The sequence below is a fragment of the Macrobrachium rosenbergii genome, chromosome 23 (genome assembly GCF_040412425.1).
Source record: "Macrobrachium rosenbergii isolate ZJJX-2024 chromosome 23, ASM4041242v1, whole genome shotgun sequence".
Taxonomy (NCBI): Eukaryota; Metazoa; Arthropoda; class Malacostraca; order Decapoda; family Palaemonidae; genus Macrobrachium; species Macrobrachium rosenbergii.
The window spans coordinates 22,750,995-22,771,379 of record NC_089763.1 but is presented as its reverse complement, the minus strand read 5'-3'; the positions used below and the strand labels follow the sequence as shown (position 1 = coordinate 22,771,379).

General features: G+C 37.7%; 1 protein-coding gene across 3 annotated transcripts; it reads left to right on the top strand.

Annotated features, from left to right (window-relative positions):
- The first annotated feature begins 1,303 nt into the window (after positions 1-1,303).
- On the top strand, positions 1,304-18,601 carry LOC136851171 (facilitated trehalose transporter Tret1-like). Of its 3 annotated transcripts, XM_067125127.1 has the most exons (7): positions 1,304-1,690; positions 4,663-4,718; positions 12,564-12,714; positions 13,702-13,864; positions 16,399-17,172; positions 17,492-17,627; positions 18,095-18,601. In XM_067125127.1, the coding sequence occupies exons 1-7, from the start codon at positions 1,672-1,674 to the stop codon at positions 18,275-18,277; spliced, it is 1,482 nt and encodes a 493-aa protein (XP_066981228.1). In that variant the 5' UTR covers positions 1,304-1,671; the 3' UTR covers positions 18,278-18,601. The 3 variants fall into 3 exon arrangements, with proteins under 3 accessions (XP_066981228.1, XP_066981229.1, XP_066981230.1); XM_067125128.1 differs by lacking the exon at positions 4,663-4,718 and having other exon boundaries at positions 1,347-1,690; XM_067125129.1 differs by lacking the exons at positions 1,304-1,690; positions 4,663-4,718 and adding an exon at positions 11,364-11,467.
- Positions 18,602-20,385: the final 1,784 nt, after the last annotated feature.

Genomic DNA, 20,385 nt, shown 5'->3' with positions numbered 1-20,385 from the left:
ATTATTATTATTATTATTATTATTATATTATTATTATTATTATTATTATTAAAGTAGTTAAACCAGACCACTGAGCTGACTTTCAGTATCTGATACATTTGCATATAGTAAGAGTTCAAAAATTAATTGAAAACTGAGCTCTATAATTTCAAATACAGGTTTTATAATTACTATTGCTATTATTTTCCTACATTCACATGGATATATGCAGTCGAGAACAGCATATTTTACAGATTGCAGAATTGGTACATTAGTTTTGTGTAATTTTCTTTGGGTCTCCCCAAAAAGTATCTTGGCCACACCTAGGGCCCTCCCCGGGCGGTGGTGTGATCACCATTCCCCCCACCCCATTCCTCTTCAATCTCGTTTCGCTCGTTTATATCACAAAGAAGAATCTTCATGGCATTCTATTTTCTTTCGGGATTGAAGAAAACGAATGGTGGGTTGCATAACTTGCTTAGTTGTGATAAAATGAATCTATTTACTTCTGTATTATTCATTTATTTATTTTATTTATTTATTATTATTTATAAATTTACTGAATTTTACCCCCAAAGAACTATTACTTTTAGAAAGTGCCTCGTTACCCCACCTCAAGAAGCGGTTTCATTGTCCCCACGGGGGTAATTTCCCCCCCAGTTTGAGAACCACTGCATTAATGCAAGAAAACAGGACTGTTAAACAGGTTCATATTGTAAACATTGAGACTGTGTTTACTGATGGTACAAGTTTTCGTATATTCAGGTTTGTTAATTAGTTTTTTGATCGTCCTTATTGGGAATTTGTTGGTTGACGGTTTAATAACAAACAGTTGACATTTGGGAACAAGAGCTTCACAGTAAAACTGTGAGCATATGATTCCATAAAGTCATATTTCGTGGTATATTCGGGCAAAAAGTACAGTCCTGTTTTTCACATTGACAGTCCCTTCTTTTATCATGAATTTTAGTTAGAAACTCATTATTAATAAAATTCTAACACCACACACACACTCACTCACACATATGTATATATATTCATAAAAATATAGTTTGAAACATTAATAATTTTAACGTAAATTATATATAGTAAGTAACTTATTAATATTATCAATATATATAAAGTAATATTATTAATATTATCAACATCTGTCTGTCTATATATATATATATATAGATATATTTATACTTATTAATAATATATATATATATATATATATATATATATATATATATATTATATATAGATATATGGTTGAACTTATTATCAATATATATATATATATATATACTTATTAATATTATTATATATATATATATATATATTTTTTTTTTTTTTTTTCATGGTTCTACTTTTTCTTTCTTCAGCCCCTGAACATGTATAAAAATATTCTTATTAAACAAGCGTATGGAATCGAATTAGAGACGCGTTAACGCAAGCATTTCACGAAACAAAGTGTCAGCTTCGCCCGGCAGATGGCATTCCTCGAGCAGCGGTTATCTTCATTGGTCTGGGAAGTTGGAAAATGCATCTCGTCTGCAGTTTCACCGACCGCTTACGGATAGAGTGCTTGTGCTTGTGTGTGTGTGTGTGTGAGTACGTGTCTGTGCACTTATCAGTCGCCCTTCGAGAAGCCTTCAAACGCTGTTATACGTATATATAGCGTTAACGTTTACTCAAGGCTTCATTAACATGGATTCAACGATTGGAGGTAAGACCTGTTTTCCTTTTTAACTCTGTGAATTGGACACGTCTCAGGTGTGTGTAACACAGTTTTAGGAGACAGTCTTGATGGAAATTTCTCAGGTGTGTGACTCAGTTTTAGGGACAGTCTTAATGGAAATTTCTCAGGTGTGTGACTCAGTTTTGGGAGACAGTCTTGATGGAAATTTCTCAGGTGTGTGACTCAGTTTTAGGAGACAATCTTAATGGAAATTTCTCAGGTGTGTGACTCAGTTTTGGGAGACAGTCTTGATGGAAATTTCTCAGGTGTGTGACTCAGTTTTAGGAGACAGTCTTAATGGAAATTTCTCAGGTGTGTGACTCAGTTTTGGGAGACAGTCTTGATGGAAATTTCTCAGGTGTGACAGTTTTGGGAGACAGACCTGATGGAAAATTTTCTTAGGTGTGTTACACAGTTTTAGGAGACAGACCTGATGGAATTTTTTTAGGTGTGTGACAAAGTTTTAGGAGAGAGTCTGGATGGATCTCTATCAGGTGTGTTACACAGTTTTAGGAGACAGTCTTGATGGAAATTTCTCAGGCGTGTGACACAGTATTAGGAGGCAGTCTAGATAGACATGATGGAAATTTTTCCTAGGTGTCACACAGTTTTGGGATACTGACCTGATGGAAATTTTTCTTAGGTGTGTGACACAGTTTTGGGAGACGGACTTGATGGAAGTTTCTCAGGTCTGTGACACAGTTTTAGGAGACAGTCTTGATGGAAATTTCTCAGGTGTGTGACAGGTTTGGGAGACAGACCTGATGGAAATTTTTCTTAGGTGTGTGACACAGCTTTAGGAGACAGTCTTGACGGAAATTTCTCAGGTGTGTGACATAGTTTTGGGATACAGACCTGATGGAAATTTTTCTTAGGTGTGTGACACAGTTTTGGGAGACAGACCTGATGGAAATTTTTCTTATGTGTGTGACACAGTTTTGGGAGACAGACCTGATGGAAATTTTTCTTAGGTGTGTGACACAGTTTTGGGAGACAGACATGATGGAAATTTTTCTTAAGTGTGTGACACAGTTTTGGGAGACAGACCTGATGAAAATTTTTCTTAATTGTGTGACACAGTTTTGGGAGACAGACCTGATGGAAATTTTTCTTAGGTGTGTGACACAGTTTTGGGAGACAGACCTGATGGAAATTTTTCTTAGGTGTGTGGCACAGTTTTGGGAGACAGACCTGATGGAAATTTTTCTTAGGTGTGTGACACAGTTTTGGGAGACAGACCTGATGGAAATATTTCTGAGGTGTGTGACACAGTTTTGGGAGACAGACATGATGGAAATATTACTTATGTGTGTGACGCAGTTTTGGGAGACAGACCTGACGAAAATTTTTCTTAGGTGTGTGACACAGTTTTGGGAGACAGACCTGATGGAAATATTTCTGAGGTGTGTGACGCAGCTTTGGGAGACAGACCTGATGGAAATTTTTCTTATGTGTGTGACGCAGTTTTGGGAGACAGACCTGATGGAAATTTTTCTTAGGTGTGTGACACAGTTTTGGGAGACAGACCTGATAGAAATTTTTCTTATGTGTGTGACACAGTTTTGGGAGACAGACCTGATGGAAATATTTCTGAGGTGTGTGACACAGTTTTGGGAGACAGACATGATGGAAATATTACTTATGTGTGTGACGCAGTTTTGGGAGACAGACCTGACGAAAATTTTCTTAGGTGTGTGACACAGTTTTGGGAGACAGACCTGATGGAAATATTTCTGAGATGTGTGTGTGGGCAGTTTTGGGAGACAGACCTGATGGAAATTTTTCTTATGTGTGTGACGCAGTTTTGGGAGACAGACCTGATGGAAATTTTCCTTAGGTGTGTGACACAGTTTTGGGAGACAGGAGACAGACCTGACATCTGACAAAATTTTTCTTAGGTGTGTGACACAGTTTTGGGAGACAGACCTGATGGAAATATTTCTGAGGTGTGTGACGCAGCTTTGGGAGATAGACCTGATGGAAATTTTTCTTATGTGTGTGACGCAGTTTTGGGAGACAGACCTGATGGAAATTTTTCTTAGGTGTGTGACAGTTTTGGGAGACAGACCTGATAGAAATTTTTCTTATGTGTGTGACGCAGTTTTGGAGACAGACCTGATGGAAATTTTCTTAGGATGGTGTGACACAGTTTTGGGAGACAGACCTGATGGAAATATTTCTGAGGTGTGTGACACAGTTTTGGGAGACAGACATGATGGAAATATTACTTAGGTGTGTGATGCAGTTTTGAGAGACAGACCTGATGAAAATTTTTCTTATGTGTGTGACACAGTTTTGGGAGACAGACCTGATGGAAATATTTCTGAAGTGTGTGACGCAGCTTTGGGAAACAGACCTGATGGAAAATTTTCGTATGTGTGTGTGACGCAGTTTTGGGAGACAATCTTGACTCCCAGCCAAGAATGATCTAATCTAATTACTCTCATGGACGCGCGGGCTATGTTCAAAATCCCTTGAATGTACCCCTCGTGCCGCTGTTTACCAAAGCATGGATTCAATTATCTGAGGGTTATTCAGTTCCCCGTAGGGTGGTGGTGCCATCAGTGCGCCTCATGCGGTGCACTGTAGGCATTACTTAAGGTTTTTTGGATGCGTGCCTTCCTTAGGCCCCTAGCTGCAACCCCTTCCGTTTCTTTTACTGTACCTCCTTTCATATTCTCTTTCTTCCATCATACTTTCCACCCTCTCCTAACTTTTGATTCATAGTGCAACTGCTTTGAGGTTTTCCTCCTGTTACACCTTTTAAACTTTTACTGTCAATTTCCGTTTCAGCACTAAATGGCCTCATAGGTCCCAGTGCTTGGCCTTTGTCTTAAATTCTTTATTCAGTTCAATTCAACTTTCATTCAGTTACCTCTAAATCTCTGAATTCTTTCACGATGTTTTTGCTCTTAATCCCAAACGTTAAAATTTTTTTTTTTTTTTGTGGTTTGTTACAGATTCACGGCAGACGGAAGAGACTAGGAAATCACGTCTCCTTCGGTACACCAGACAGGTATGATACCATAGACAGTAAAATTAATTCCATTAAATGTTTGTGTTGAACTGCAAGGCTTCAATGAATGTTTGAGGTAATGCTGAAAACGTGATGAATCTCTCCCTTTTGAAACTTTCTCTCCCCCTTTCTTATGCAAGCGAAGCGAGCTTTCTCTTCCTCAGTCTCTGTCTCTCTCTCTCTCTCTCTCTCTCTCTCTGAAAAGGTGATGAAAAAGGAAGAAATAGGATTGCGCTGTCTTGTGTTCTTATAATACAAAAAGATCGAGGAAAAATTTACAGTAGAATATTGATACATCAGGTTTCTTCGTTTTTAAACGGGATGGGTATATATATATATATATATATATATTATATATATATATATATATATATATATATATATATATATATATATATATATATATATATATATATATATATATATATATATATATATATATATATATCACACGTCTCGAACTGTCGACCTAACCGCACAAGAACTTCTCGCTGCTGGGAGAAAGGGCGCTGGTGACCGGTATAAGACGTGTACATACGCTACCGGGGTCTAAGTGATGACAGGCAGGGCAGGCGATCGAGACTACAGTCTACCCCAAAGCCAAATCAAAATCCTTCAAAAGAAGGCACCGTGCTTACCCCATACAAATGGGAAAAAAGCACGTTAAAAGAAGAAGAATATAGTATATGGGGAGCAGTATATATATATATATATATATATATATATATATATATATATATATATATATATATATATACATATATACACAATATGAATAGCCAGACAAATGAAATGAATAGGCTGTGTAATATGAGACTCAAACTGCCAAGCATCTTAAATTTGAAAGCCTTAGACAGAGGCTAGCAGGAGAAAATCCTAAAAAAAAAAAAAAAAAAATCACCCCATGCAGCAGGTGCCATGAGCAACCAGGACTCAATTAATTCCGATAGCAACCAAGTACAACAGTAACCAGGACGCCTGGGTCGCGGCCGGGAATTTACTCCTAATCATTAACCTCTCTTACGTGTTCCTTAAATTTCAACCTCCTTGGGTAGAAGGATCGCCCCCGATAGACGTAACCAAATGTTCTCCGAAGTGGGATTTGGCAGAGCTTTATTAATCTGTTTCAGTTCCGCCCTGCCACTTGATTTTTGTCCCGCAAAAACTGTAATCGTCGTCCAGTCCAGCAGCCGTAAAACTACCAGACAAGTGGTCCAGCCGCTTTTGTATGTGTATGATGTTCCCAGTTTTTCGTGTGCTGGGTTTCTGAAATCCTTTCATTATCTTTCATCTCCGGTGCAGCCCCGAGACAGTGACTCTGCCTCGCCCAAGGTTTGTTCGGGTGTGCGTTGCCCAACCGGCCTCTCGTGTGTTTCCCAGGTTCTCTTTCCTACTGTTGTGCTCACGATTTTTCCTAGATAGGCTGCCCTCAATACGGCTTCCAGGGCCGCCTGCCATTACATTATTTGCATGTGTTTTGAAGGCATCGTTTGCAATCAGTCTGGCCGTTTTATTTGTGTTTTTGTACAGGAAGTTCATAATATTCTGTGGTATTATTCCCAGCCGTGCTTAGCAACCGCTGACGACTGATTGCAGCGCGTAAATGTTTTGTATTTGTTGCTTGTCTCCGTATTTCAGGGTTGCCAGATCTGTGAGCAGAAAAATGGACAGACACCTCCCCAAAAATAGGACAGGAAAAGGACAAACGCATTATTTATGTATTTCCTCTCCCTTATTGATTTATGTGCGTGTGTGTATTCTTCCTTTAAGTCACGCTCCACTCCTCCAAAGCTTGTTTTTGAACAAGAAAATTCAGGATTGTAGTATGGTAATGATAATTACTAGCACAATGAAAGTAGTAGACTCGTCTGTAGCTTTTTTTTTATGTGAGGATATGATTAAAAACATATCACGTAATTTGCTCACCTGTCTGAATACTGAATTGATAAAATTTCCTCGAAAGATTCAGTTTCACAGTCATATTCATCGCCATCAGGCAGTGACTGCAGATGTGCTATACATTATAGCAGCAGAAACATTCACAGTTGATGTACTAGCTTCTCCAATTTCTCCAAATGCTGTTTCCTTCCTCTTGTACATTTGGCTTCTGAAGTAAGCAATAAAACGCTGTCCCTCTTCGGCAGCAAATTCCTTTACGATGTAGATGTGTTCTGATTCTAAGAATGGCCTTCAGAGAACTTGTACTTAGCCTGTCTCTTGTTTTGGTTTTAACATTTGTTACATGGGAAACACCCGTTCAACAAAAGATGTACTGAGAGGAATACAGAAGGAGTTCGATGCAATAATTGCCAGTTCTTCATAATATCTTTCTCCAATTGCATTTTCATGACGCAATGCAGTCGTCCAAAATTTCACTGGGTCCATAGGTATTTTGAATCGGGGAATTCCTCTTTCCAGTTTGTTTTCAGTGAGATTTTTTCAAACTGGTTTTCAACTATATGCACATCAAACGCCCCCCCCCCCCGCCTCTCGCTAATTTTGCTAAGGGAAGATCATGAAATCTTGGTTTCATTTGATTGAGACATTTCTCTGGACTAAGATATTTTGTGTAGTTCATTTTCATAGCTGTGTTATCAAGCCTTTTATCAATCTGGTTTATGGCCTCATGCATAAAAGTATGACACCGCTGCTTAATTGGTAATTTCTTCTCGGAAGTACGAGGGCTACTTTTCAAGCAATACTCAAACTTTTCCTCAAGTTTTACATCTTTAAATGACCATGGAAACTGCCGCTGTCCGAAAGCTATGTAGACTTTTTGAAGTAAACAGTTTCGTAGTTCTACCAATTCTGCAAATAATTTGGCGGGATCTGGATTTGAGCCTTGGAAAACAGCATTGAGAGTTTCAAAATTTTGGGTAATTGGACAAGCAAAAGTTAGGTAAAGTTTATTACTTTCATCAAGAAGCATTTCTTTTATTTTGTCTTGAAATCGGGCAGCTTGGTAGTCTATACAGGTACATACGTGAAATTATTTCATTTGCTCCTGAATATTGAATTATGAAAATCATATCCACAAAGCCAATATAAATTAATGAAATAGGGCAGAAAAGGACATTTTCCAGGTTGCCGTTTTTCGTGAAAACTTGAGGACAGCCGGATCTCAAAAAGGACAGATTGTTCTGAAATGGACAGACCTGGCAACCTGCTGCCATGTACCCCCCCCCTCTTATCTCTTCCAACTCTGCTGACTTTTTATTCTCAACTACTTCGTTGCTAATCGTGTTTTTGTGACTGCCTATCAATTTGAAATTATCTAGTCTCCTGTTGAGGGATGTCATACAATCAAACCAAAATGACGACGAACATGTAGTATGTTTTAGACGTTGCCACTTTTGCCAGATCATGTTAATAAAACTTTGACTTAAGTTGGGATGTGGTGTACAGTATACGTGGCAACACGTTCCCACATCTTTGCATACGATAGCATTTACAAACCTTCTTGTCGTTTGGGCAGGGCAAGGGTGGGAAGTAACGCTGCCGTATCAAACTTTCTTAATCAGTTTATCTAGCATTTGAAAGCACTACAGACCTAAAAAATGCTAAAATGATAATTGCCAAATACTCTTTTGATCATATTAAAACCTTTCGTAACATTTTACAATGGGTAACGATGTAAACATTGTTTTTTATTCTTAAACGTGGCACAGATTTTAGCTACCTTCCCAGTTTCCTTAAAGGATTCACGTCCAAGCTAAGCTGCCCTTGGGGCATGTACAGGTCGAATTCGGGTATAGGAAAATGAGTATGGCGATAAAAAATCTCTGTTAATTAAAATAATACAGGATTGTATAGAGTATTTTAAACTATAAAGCAGGTAGTGTATGAAGTGTGAATACTTTTATTTGCATAAATGAAAAAATTATTTGGCAAATACTAAAGTGCAGAATTTCTCCAAGTACACACATACACACACAAACACAAACACACATGCACACACACACATACATACATATGTATATACATGATTATAAACATATATATATATATATATATATATATATATATATATATATATTATTATAATCATATATATATATATATATAAATATTTGTAACTTCTAATACTCTGTATCAGTCCTTCGTCAATGGCTTGAAAATAAAGTCGAAACCGGTCTTATTTTTCACCTGTGGTAATGTGTAATATTTATATACATATGTACGTGTGTGTGCACTTGGAGAAATTCTGCACTTAGGTATTTGCCAAATAATTTTCTCCTTGCATCAGCCACATATAACTTGTTTTATTTTTTTCCTTTTATGCAAATAAAAGTATTCACACTTCACACACTACCTGCTTTATGGTTTAAAATACTCTGTACTAAAACCAGAATGAAATGAGCTCTCTGGTGGGGCTGTCTGGATCCTCTCCCCGTGCTTTTAATCTCCGCATATATGCCAAATCTATAACAACAACAGAGAGATAAAACCATTTCTTCCATGACAGATGCCAAATATCTTTTTCGTTACGCAGAAATCTAAGTCAGTTACATAGGTTCACGACCGATAAAGTTTTGTATGCAATAACAAGAAACGGAATCAGATTTTCTATCAACATGGCATCTCATTTTGGCGCTGTTGCCAATATTTCAAACAGCTCCACGTGCATTTAAATCCACGGACAAGCAGCTCAAGACTGCCCCCACTGGGCACTTTTAGTGGTCACGGTATGTTTGGAGGCATTTCGCCTTTCTACGATTGTCTTAATTTCTTAATATCATAGGTAAAGAATAAATTAGTAAGCAAGGAAATATGAAATAAAGCATAACATAGAGTAAGTTGAACGAGCGAGAAAATAAACAATCGCATGCAAACAGATAATAATGATAAACGTACATCTACAAGTACTGACAAAATAGTTACGATTAAGGTGGCCTTGTGCCAGCACGAGATCTTAGAGTGAGCGCCAATTCATTATACAAACAGCTTACCCGTGCAGTTACTTAGATGTAAGTACTGTATGATGTTTCTTGTCTAGACGAAAATGCTAAATATTTATAAATGGGCTATACATACAGCAGTAAATCTTTGTAAAAAATAAGGAAAATGTATTATTGTTCATAGGTTGTGGAGAAGAAATGGACTGAAGACAAATCCTGAGCAGGGCGGAATAGGAAGGAGATTAAAATACCTGGAAATGAAAAACAACTCCTGTAATCTTCTAATTATAGCGTCAGGGTTTGTCTCAAAGACATTCAAAGGCCTGTCAAGTTGTTGTTTTGTAAAACTGGCAATAGGGCAGATCTTTAAACGCCACGCCAGAGAAGTCTCTTCGTGCTTGGTAGCAACCTTGGAACTTACAAGGTGGCTCAAAATCAGTGCCACGTTTAAGAAAAAAAAAGCAATGTTTACATCGTTATTACCCAGTGCAAAATGTTACGAAAGGTTTTAATATGATGAAAAGAATATCTGGTAATTATTATTTTAGCATTTGTTAGATCTGTAGCGCTTTCAGATACTAAATAAACTGACTGAATAGTTTGATTTGGCAGCGTTACTTCCCCACCTTAGCCTTGCCCAAATGACAAAAAGTTTTGGAAATACTATAGAAGGTCAGCAAGTTCTTTAGACCTTGGGGGTAAACAGTTTCGGTGAGCGAAAGAACTGAAATTTGAAGAACTGAAATCACAAGTTAAACTGCTTCGTCAAAAGGTAGGATAAGGACGATCTAATTTCTAAGCATCTAAACGAATTATACAGATGCCCAATATCAAGCCCAGACTCACTGATGAAAGTAAATGCTACAAATCGATAAAAAAAGAAAAATACTGTTATTGGCTCCTCAAGTGATGGTAGATTGTAAATTAAGTCGGACTTGTTCCGGAACGGTCTCCTTCTTCAGGACAGCCCCTGGGAGGGATAAGTAGGATTTTATGACCGGATTAAAGAACTCCGAATTGAGGAATGCAGATTAACTGTAGCCAGATTTTGAGTCAAGAAGAATTTTGGCAACGTAGCTAATGACAGCCATGTTCATAGTCATTTTGGTCTGACTTTAGCAGTGGTTCTTAACCTTCTTACTACCACGCCCCCTCAAAGAGTTGGTCCTTCCCTCGACGCCCCCCTCGCATCTGTGAGTAAAATTTCCTCCTAGATTTAAAGGAAAATAAAAAAAAAAAAAAAAAAAAGAGAAGGGGTGTTTTTATTCTTTTGGGAATGAATTAGTGAGATGCTTGGCCCTGCTTCTTAGCGACTCTTGTTAAGAGAATAACGAATATAATTGGAGAATTTTTAATTTTTCCCTAGCGCTCGCGCCCCCCTTGGAAATTGCCGACGCCCCCCTAGGTTGAGAACCACTGGGTCACTATAGTGTTGTTGTAATCGTTTTCTTCCTTTTCAAATGTTCCTTTCCTTTCCCTTCCCTCTCCCCAAAATAGCTTTTTCTTGCCTTGGTGCGTCCCCGTTCCCTCTAATACTTAAAGTATCCTAATCTCCTAAAACTCTCCCTTAGGGATCCTAATCTCCTAAAACTCTCCCATAGGGATCCTAATCTCCTAGAACTCTCCTTAGGCATCCTAACCTCCTAAAACTCTCTTTAGGCATCCTAACATCCTAAAACTCTCTTTAGGTATCCTAATCTCCTAAAACTCTCCCTCAGGCATCTATAGACCTTGCCCTCAGGTATACCAGCTCGTCCTCTACGAATTCGGGACTACAAATCCTATAAGCCCTAATAGCCAAACCTGTAATTACTCACATCCTAACTTCTCTCCTGTGGCTGGAGAACATATGTATGTATGAATTGGTATGGGGTTTCTTTATGTGTACCTTAAATTTTAAACTTTCCCCTTCCCTCTCCACCAGTACATCCAAGAATGGTAGTCATTCAGCAGTAACAGCTCGTTGTCATTCATTAATAAAACCTGGTAGTTGTTAACCATTATGTGCTGGTTGTCATTCGCCAGTAACAGCTGGTTGTCACTCGTTAACAAGACCTGGTAGGTACTGACCAGCAACAGTTGGTTGTTGTTAATCAATAATAGCTGACAGTCACAAACCAGCAACAGCTGGCTGTCATTCGTCAGTAACAGGTGGTTGCCATTCATCACGAATAACTGGTAATCATATTAACCAGTAATAGTTTATTGTCATTCATCAATATGGTCTGTTGTTATTAACGACTAACAGCTGGTTGTTATGCATCAATAAGGCTTGATAGTCATTAACTAGTAACAGCTGATTGTCAATCATTAATAAGACCTGGTAGTCATTAATCACTAACGGCTGGTTGTCATTCATCAGTAAGGACTGAGGGTCATTAAACAGCAACAGCTGGTTTTCATTCATCAATAACAACTGGTTCATTGTCATTTATCGACAAGGCCAGTAGTCATTAACCATAAGAGTTGGTTGTCATTTATCAGTAAGACCTGGTAGTCATTAACCGGTAACAGCTGGTTATCATTCATCAATAAGATCTTGTAATTATTATGTACACACACATATATATACATATATTTATATATATATATATATATATATATATATATATATATATATATATATATATATATATATATATATATATATATAGTTGTAATAACCACAATGCCCTCTTTAACTTCTCGAATTCTTCACGCTTTTTGGATATGCTTGTCACTACAAAGCCTTAAGAAGGTCTAAGTGCAAGAAATTGAAGTGGTTATGGTGTCCGGTAGCGAGAAACGAACCCGTTTCACTATAATCACAACATAAGATTGTGTTAACAGATATCCATGTGGTCAATTCCCTTTGATTAAATGCATTTAGTCATCCTGCAGGCCTGTATGCTAGCTTCTTGATCATCGTATCCTATGTGATACATCTGTAATCAAATGCCTCTTTCAGTTTGCGATAGTTCTGGCCGCTGGCCTCATAAGCGTCCCCTCGGGCATGATGCAGCTATGGCCCAACGTGTTTGCTTCGCATTACGCCAAGAGTAATGCTACCATTTTCGGCACCGAGATGAAAGTCTCTCACTGGGAGATGGATCTGATATGTGAGTAGTGGGCCCAAGAGTATTTCTCATGTGCTCCTTGTCAAGTACAACCCGTCAGTGCACCTCACGTGTTGCACTGAAGGAATTACTAAAGTGTTTGCTGTGTCATCTCATTCCCCAGTTGCATTCACTCTTTAGTCTTTTACTCTACCTCCATTCCTGCTTGTTTCCTTTAGTCTTGCTGTCCAACCACTCTAACTATTACTTCTTAGTGCACCCTAGGGTTTTCTCCCAACTCCACCCTTAGATCCTTATATTCCATTTCCTTTATTTTCTGGATCTCTTTACCTTGCTGCCTATTACTCCAACTCCTTATCTTGCTGTCCATTACTCCAACTCCTTCTCTTCACTGTCTTATGCTCTGAATGGCCGAAAGTGTCCCAGCACTTGGCTTGACAGCTTAAATTCCATAAAATCATAAAATTAAGAAAATATGTTTAATATATATATATATATTATATATATATATATATATATATATATATATATATATATATATATATATATATATATATATATATATTGTTGTTGTGAAAAAAGAGCATTACCCCAGAAGAACCAAATTGTTTTTTTTTTTTTCAGTTGGGAAGGTTAATATTCCCATTACTTAATGATCATCTATTTCAGTGCACTGTTTACAAATACTTTTTTTTTATAGCAAGCGTGAAACATAATTGGCAGGATAGTGGGGTATTTAATTCTTTTACAAATATTTAGCTGTCTAAAAATATTTTTTTACAGCAAGCATGACACAGATTGGCAGGATAGTGGGTATTTAATTCTTTTACAAATATTTAACTGTCCATAAATATTTTTTTACAGCAAGCGTGACACAGACTGGCAGGATAGTTGGGTATTTAATTCTTTTACAAATATTTAACTGTCTAAAAATAATTTTTTACAGCAAGCGTGACACAGATTGGCAGGATAGTTGGGTATTTAATTCTTTTACAAATATTTAACTGTCTAAAAATATTTTTTTTACAGCAAGCGTGACACAGATTGGTAGGATAGTGGGGTATTTAACAGCCGGTTACCTGCTTGGCACCATAGGAAGAAAGTGGTCGCTGCTAATCACTGGTGTACCGGGAATAGTCGGATCACTCATGATCACAGTGTCTATTAACATCTACATGATCGTCGTTGGAAGGTAAGAAGAATCAGGTGATGTACAATTGGAAAAGGTTGTCAGTTGTTTATTTCAAGCAGGGTAGATTTATGGAGATACCCTGAGCCGGATTATGTGAAGCCACCACTGACCATCATTGTGGCATTTCTGACTCACGTGTTTGTGAGTCAGTTGCGATCAGAACTTTGTTGTGAGAAGTCGTGAAATTCAGTTTCTATTTACATTTAGGTAACTTATCGATATTTGAGTTGTAAGGATTGAGTGAAGGGTTTGTATGGTCTGGGGATCTCCATAAATCTAACCTCCTTGGTTTATCTACATAGAGAACCAGGAACGAATTCAGGGTCATACAGATTCATAGTCCTCCTGACACTGCTTCAACGAATATTCGTCACTGTTATACAATGCGTAAAGGCTGGTGCACACTATAGTAAAACATGTCATAAAACAAAGTTAGCAACTTATAACATACATGTCACAAACATGTTGAAAACAAGTCAACAACCGTAAGTGAAGAACAAATCTACAGTATGGCAAGTGATGGGTAGTCGTCAGAAGCTCTGGTGAGAACTACCATTAAGTCGTTGATTTGTATTCAGTTTGTTTGTGATGTGTGTGTGATAAGTTTCTGACGCACGTTTATGATATTGTCCAGCAGTGTGTATGCATCCTAACATATAATTGATTCAATATTTGTGAAATGAACTGAAAAAGATGACAGGAAACTTGCCCATGTGACCTCACCTTTGAATGCACCTATAGCTGCTTCTGCACTGCAGTAAAACATATCACAAACACACAGTGGCAAAGTATCACACATCACAGACTGGTAAAATACCAGTGCTTCATAAGGTTTTCCAGCATTTAAGACAGATTCGTTCTCTGCTCAAGGTAGTTGACTTGTTTTCAACTTGTTTGTGATATGCGTGCAATAGATTTTCATCTTGTGTTCATAACATGTGTTACTGTAGTGTGAATTTTGTGCATCAGGTTACTTATGCAGTATATGGCGGTAGGAAATAATTTCACACCAAAAGAAGAAGAGCTTCATTTTCTTATACAGTTTGAATAAGAAGATTAAATTTTAATGCTCGTGTAATAACATATATACACATACACATGTAATATATATATATATATATATATATATATATATATATATATATATATATATATATATATATATATATATATATATATATATATATATATATATATATATATATATACTATATATATATATATATCACACATTACCACAAGTGAAAAAATAAGGGACGAGGTGTCGGTCCTGACTGGTTTCGACTTTATTTCCAAGCCACTAACGAAGGACTGATGCATAGTTTTAGAAATCACAGTATGTGTACTACAGAGGCTACTGACGAACATACACAACCGTTTGAGACCACAGACCCGCCACTAACAAGTGTCAAAGTAGCAGTGGCTTCAACACTCTTTAGGTCTAGTGGTAGAAATCACAATATATTCTCAAGGCACAACATCGACAAACATACAGACCATAGGAGACTACAGATCCACACCTTCAGGTGTCAGGGGGTGGGGAGGGGCTAAAAAAAAAGCCATTAGTACTGCTGTCCCCATACTATACACCTCTACTGCGTTCCTTAAAATTTAAACATTTTACAAATTCCTTTTGAAATTTTCGGATCAAGTTTTATACATGCCTTGACTGATATTCACGACATGGCCGTAACTTTCTTTTACAAAGCTAGATTCAGTGATATTCCTTTCCAATGCATTATTAGAATACGTTACCTTTTTGCCACTTCCCAGTTGATAGCATAATTGTTCTCACTAACATGGACAAAAATAACTGTTCGCCTGTGCTTATCTCACACACTTTTTTGTGCTGTTCTGTTCTCATCTCCGGTGCTTTACCCGTTTAACCAATATAAAAGTTGTCACAAGACTTACACGGAATTTTATATACACAGCTTTTAGTATCGTCGGGAGAGTTCTTTATAAGTACATGTTACATTGTTTTATTGTTCTTAAGTGCGACTTAAAAACCAAGATTCTTAAGCAGGTGGGGGATATTTTTCACGTTATTATGTGGTAGTATTAACGAGTTCTTTGTGTTGTAAGGTTCTTTTTTTGATTTGATACACTGTCTGGATATTTAAATTTTTAATTTTTGCCTGATTATGAAATATATAAGATTAGGAACACAGTGGCGGATCTGTAGCCTCAGAGGGTTGTGTATGTTCGCCAGTACTGTCTTTATAGTATATTTATTGTGATTTCTAAAACTATGTATCAGTCCTAAGTTAATGGCTGAGAAATAATGTTGAAGCAGGTCAGCCCTGCTTGGTTTTTCACCTGTGGTAATGTGTGATAAAGGAATCACGTGTTAAAGCGATTACAGACATTATATATATATATATATATATATATATATATATATATATATATATATATATATATATATATATATATATACTATGCGTGTGTGCTAATTTTATTATAGAGTGATGCAATCAATACATCTATATATTTTCATTCTAAAGTGTTAAAAAACGGCGCCCAATTTTCAGACTGCTGAACGGAATCACGATAGGCCTGAGCCTCATCGCGCTGTTCATCTATGCCGCCGAAGTCGCCGACGACAAGATTCGCGGGGCTCTGGTCTCGATGTGCAACGCACTGATGCACTTCGGAGGAATATCCAACTTAGCGCTGGGCATTCCCTTCACCTGGTACTACATGTCTCTCATCTGCGTGTGCCTGCTCTTCGTCCATATCGTGGTGGTGGTCTGTGCTCTGGACGAGAGCCCGTCTTTCCTGGCCGTCTCTTCCCGCGACGAAGATGCTCTCAGGGTCCTGCGCAAACTCAGGGGTCCCCACGCGAACGTCCAGGAGGAGCTGTGTTACCTGAAGCAGCGGAATCAGAAACTCAATGACTCTTCAGGCGTCAGAGCACTGCTGGAGAGGGAGCACCTGAAGATTGTAGGCCTATTGACTGGGATCTTCTTCATTTACGCGTTCTCTGGAAGCCAGGTGTTCAGAATCAACGCTACACGGCAGATCCAGCGGCTAGGACTAGCCCTGGACGAACAGATATCAACCATCCTCGTAATCTCGCTGTATTTCGCGGGGAACCTTTCCATGACGTTTTTCACAGACTTCCTTGGGCGACGCCGTTGCATGATGACGTCACTGGCCATTATTGCGGCTTCGTACATCTCCATCGGGGTGTTCATTTACTTGCAGGAGGAAAGATTGCCCTTGAGTGAGCTGCAAAAGAAGGAATCACTGAAATTTTCTTACGAGGTGTTCAACGCAACTTTGACTGAAGTCATTCCTGACAGGTGAGAGGGTCTGGGACTTTGGACTGTCACTTGTTGTCACTGTTGATATCTGTCAAATTTTTGAGAGATTCATATCTTCCCCCCTATGGCTATACTCCTTCCAGTTGTAAGATTAACTCAGATTTTTATCCAGGTGCTTCATATTTCTGTTTCATTCATATATATATATATATATATATATATATATATATATATATATATATATATATATATATATATATATATATATATATATATATATATATACAATATATATATATATAAAATCTCAATGACTTATTCTCCAAACTGCTGAATCAAGATTGACCTGAATTTTCAGCTCATCCATCGTCCCACAAAATTCCTGGTTTCCTATGCTCTGCCTGATGTGTGCTGCCTTTGGGTATGGCTCGGGCATAAGTACCCTTGCGTCGATGTTGCCAACAGAACTTTTCCCTACAAGCATCAGGCCACAGGTGAGAAAACGGGATGAATATATTACCAGGGAGCCTAGAATATTGGGAACGACTAGGTTAGGTCAAGTAAGTTGACGTTAGGTTAGGTTAGTTTAGCAGATGAACGTTTTCTAGTTCCTCTGCAGGACTTTGATTTTAGGTTAGGTAAAGTTAAGTTAGGTTAGTTTAGTAGATGAACATTTTCTAGTCTTTCTGCCGGACTTTGGTTTTAGGTTAGGTTAGGTTAGGTTAGTTAACTTTGCAGGTATCCATTTTCTAGTCCTTCTGCTGGAGTTTGGGTATGTCCTAAATAATATCAGTGAAGTGATGGTTAGAAAGACCTTTGTGTGCTTGTAATAAAGAGGTGGAGTGAAGCATGTAAGCCTTTTGCATTTCCAAAGACTTAGGACAGTACCATAGACTCTTACAGAATTTACAGGCATAGAAAGAATTTAATTGATGGTAACCGTTCTATTCTTTTTCGACAGGGAACATGTGCATGCTTGGTGATTGGCTCTGTACTGGTTTTCATCAGCCTGCAACTCTACAGTGTAATGCAGACAACTCTGACCCAGGTTGGCTTGTATTTCTTCTACGCGACTGTCTCTTTGATAGGCATCGTTTATTCCTACTTCCTGCTCGTGGAAACAAGCAGGGAAAAAGTGGGCTGAAGTTTAAGAAGGCGAAGGACAAAAAATGATGTCTGAACAGATTTAGGTTAGGCACCTAGAGCAGCCTCCTAGGAATGGGTATGTTTAAACAGGCAAAGGGAGTAAAGAAACACAAACATTATCAGTCCTTGTCTCTCTCAGATTGTCTTGCTTTTTAATGTATGTGTGTGTGTGCATGCGTGTATGTTTGTGTCTGTCTTGGGTTATGTTTTAAGAACACAGACTATGCCTGGCCTTCGGAATATAAATCGTTAGTGTGACCAAAATCTAGTTTTGTGGACTAACTCGCAGCTGACATCTAATCTGGAGACTGTGGGCATAATACTTGAATATACTATTTTGAGAATAGTTTTCTTATCTTATATATATATATATATATATATATATATATATATATATATATATATATATATATATATATATATAAATAACTTAAAACTGTCTTGTTTTGTGTGTTTGAATGCACACTGGAAATCCTGGAGTCCTCTACGAATACCGAAGGCTTCTGAGAATCCCGGAGGCTTCTGGGGCTTTCATCCCCTCCCCTTCCCTTTCTCCTCCCCTTCCTCCTCTTCTCCCCTCCCCTCCCCTCCTCCCTTCCCTCTTCCGTCCCTCTTCCCCTTCCCCTTCCCCTTCCTCTTCTTCTTCCTCCCCCTCCCCGTAAACGGGGCAGGTGCTGCCCGTAGACCTTGTAACTAATGTGGTATATAAATTATGGAACTGTTAACGTCTTTCTGCGCTGCTTGTTGCCAGAGAGTTTCAAATCGTTCATTTAACCATTTTCATATGATTTCTTGTCCTTAATTAATGTAGCTTAGAAGAAACATACGAGCATGTTTGTTAATATTAATACTCGTATACATGTACTTTTAATCATAAGCCGAAGGAAATTTCAGTAAAATGCTGTTTTAAATATTAAATTCCTTCTGTTTTTTTTCGAGATCTGTAATTATCGGCAGTTGGTTCCCTAGCATTCTCAAGGGTGAAATCACATTGTATGTCCGTAACTTGTCCTTTTTATTTATAGGTCCAGATACCATTTTTTTGTTACAGTTTACCGCTTAAAGCTACAGCCTGTTTGTTGTATCACTTCACTCTGATTATATTTTTTTTCTATCTTTCGCTGTGTGTTCTCATATTCTCACTCAGTGACTTTGCTTTGCAGAGCAAATGCCTTGTGTACGGAGCATAGCCTAATCTCAGACTTCCTTTCTTCCTACAGGTTAAGAAGACCATTTATATTTTGCTAAGTTTATTGTATATCATAACGAACAATCATTTTGTGTGATTCCATATGCCACAAAGCTTCAGTACCCCATTTCTGTCCCTCATTGAACCTATGGTAGTAAGAAGAAATTAGCTTTTAGCAGACTTTTTTTTTTAAGCTGAATTTTATTTGCTGATTAGCTACTATGCTTTTTCTCGCCATTTCTAAATGCCTGATACCTCAGGTGAGGTTCATGATTCAAATAGAAATAAATAATGATTTGAAACCCATCTGAGTGTTCTTCATGTGCTCATGAGAGAGAGAGAGAGAGAGAGAGAGAGAGAGGAGAGAGAGAGAGAGAAATGACTGTATATAGACCAAATGCCAGGCACTCAGAGAGAGAGAGAGAGAGAGAGAGAGAGAGACAGACAGACAGACAGACAGACAGACCGAGAGAAATCTTTTGATATTACATTTCTTATGATCTAATTCATGCCAGGAGACACTTACATTAAACGTGAATTATCCCATTTATATTTTACCTTTTTATCAGATATTTTAAACAATATTAACTACAACATAAGCTTGAAAACTATTTTAAACTATAAAGTCTCATTAAAATATTAAAAAAATACTTAATAGTACATTTTAGTAAAATATCATCACATGGCAACACGCCTCTAGCTTTAAAAAGGCGAGAGCCATTTAAACTCCGTTGAATCGAATAGCTCAGAATAGTACATTTTAGTAAAATATCATCACATGGCAACACCGCATCTAGCTTTAAAAAGGGAGAGCCATTTAAACTCCGTTGAATCGAATAGCTTAGTTCAGTTTGAATGAATACCTTTAAATTCTTCCCGACGAACGAATGGTTTAAATCATCCCCTTTGGTTTAAAT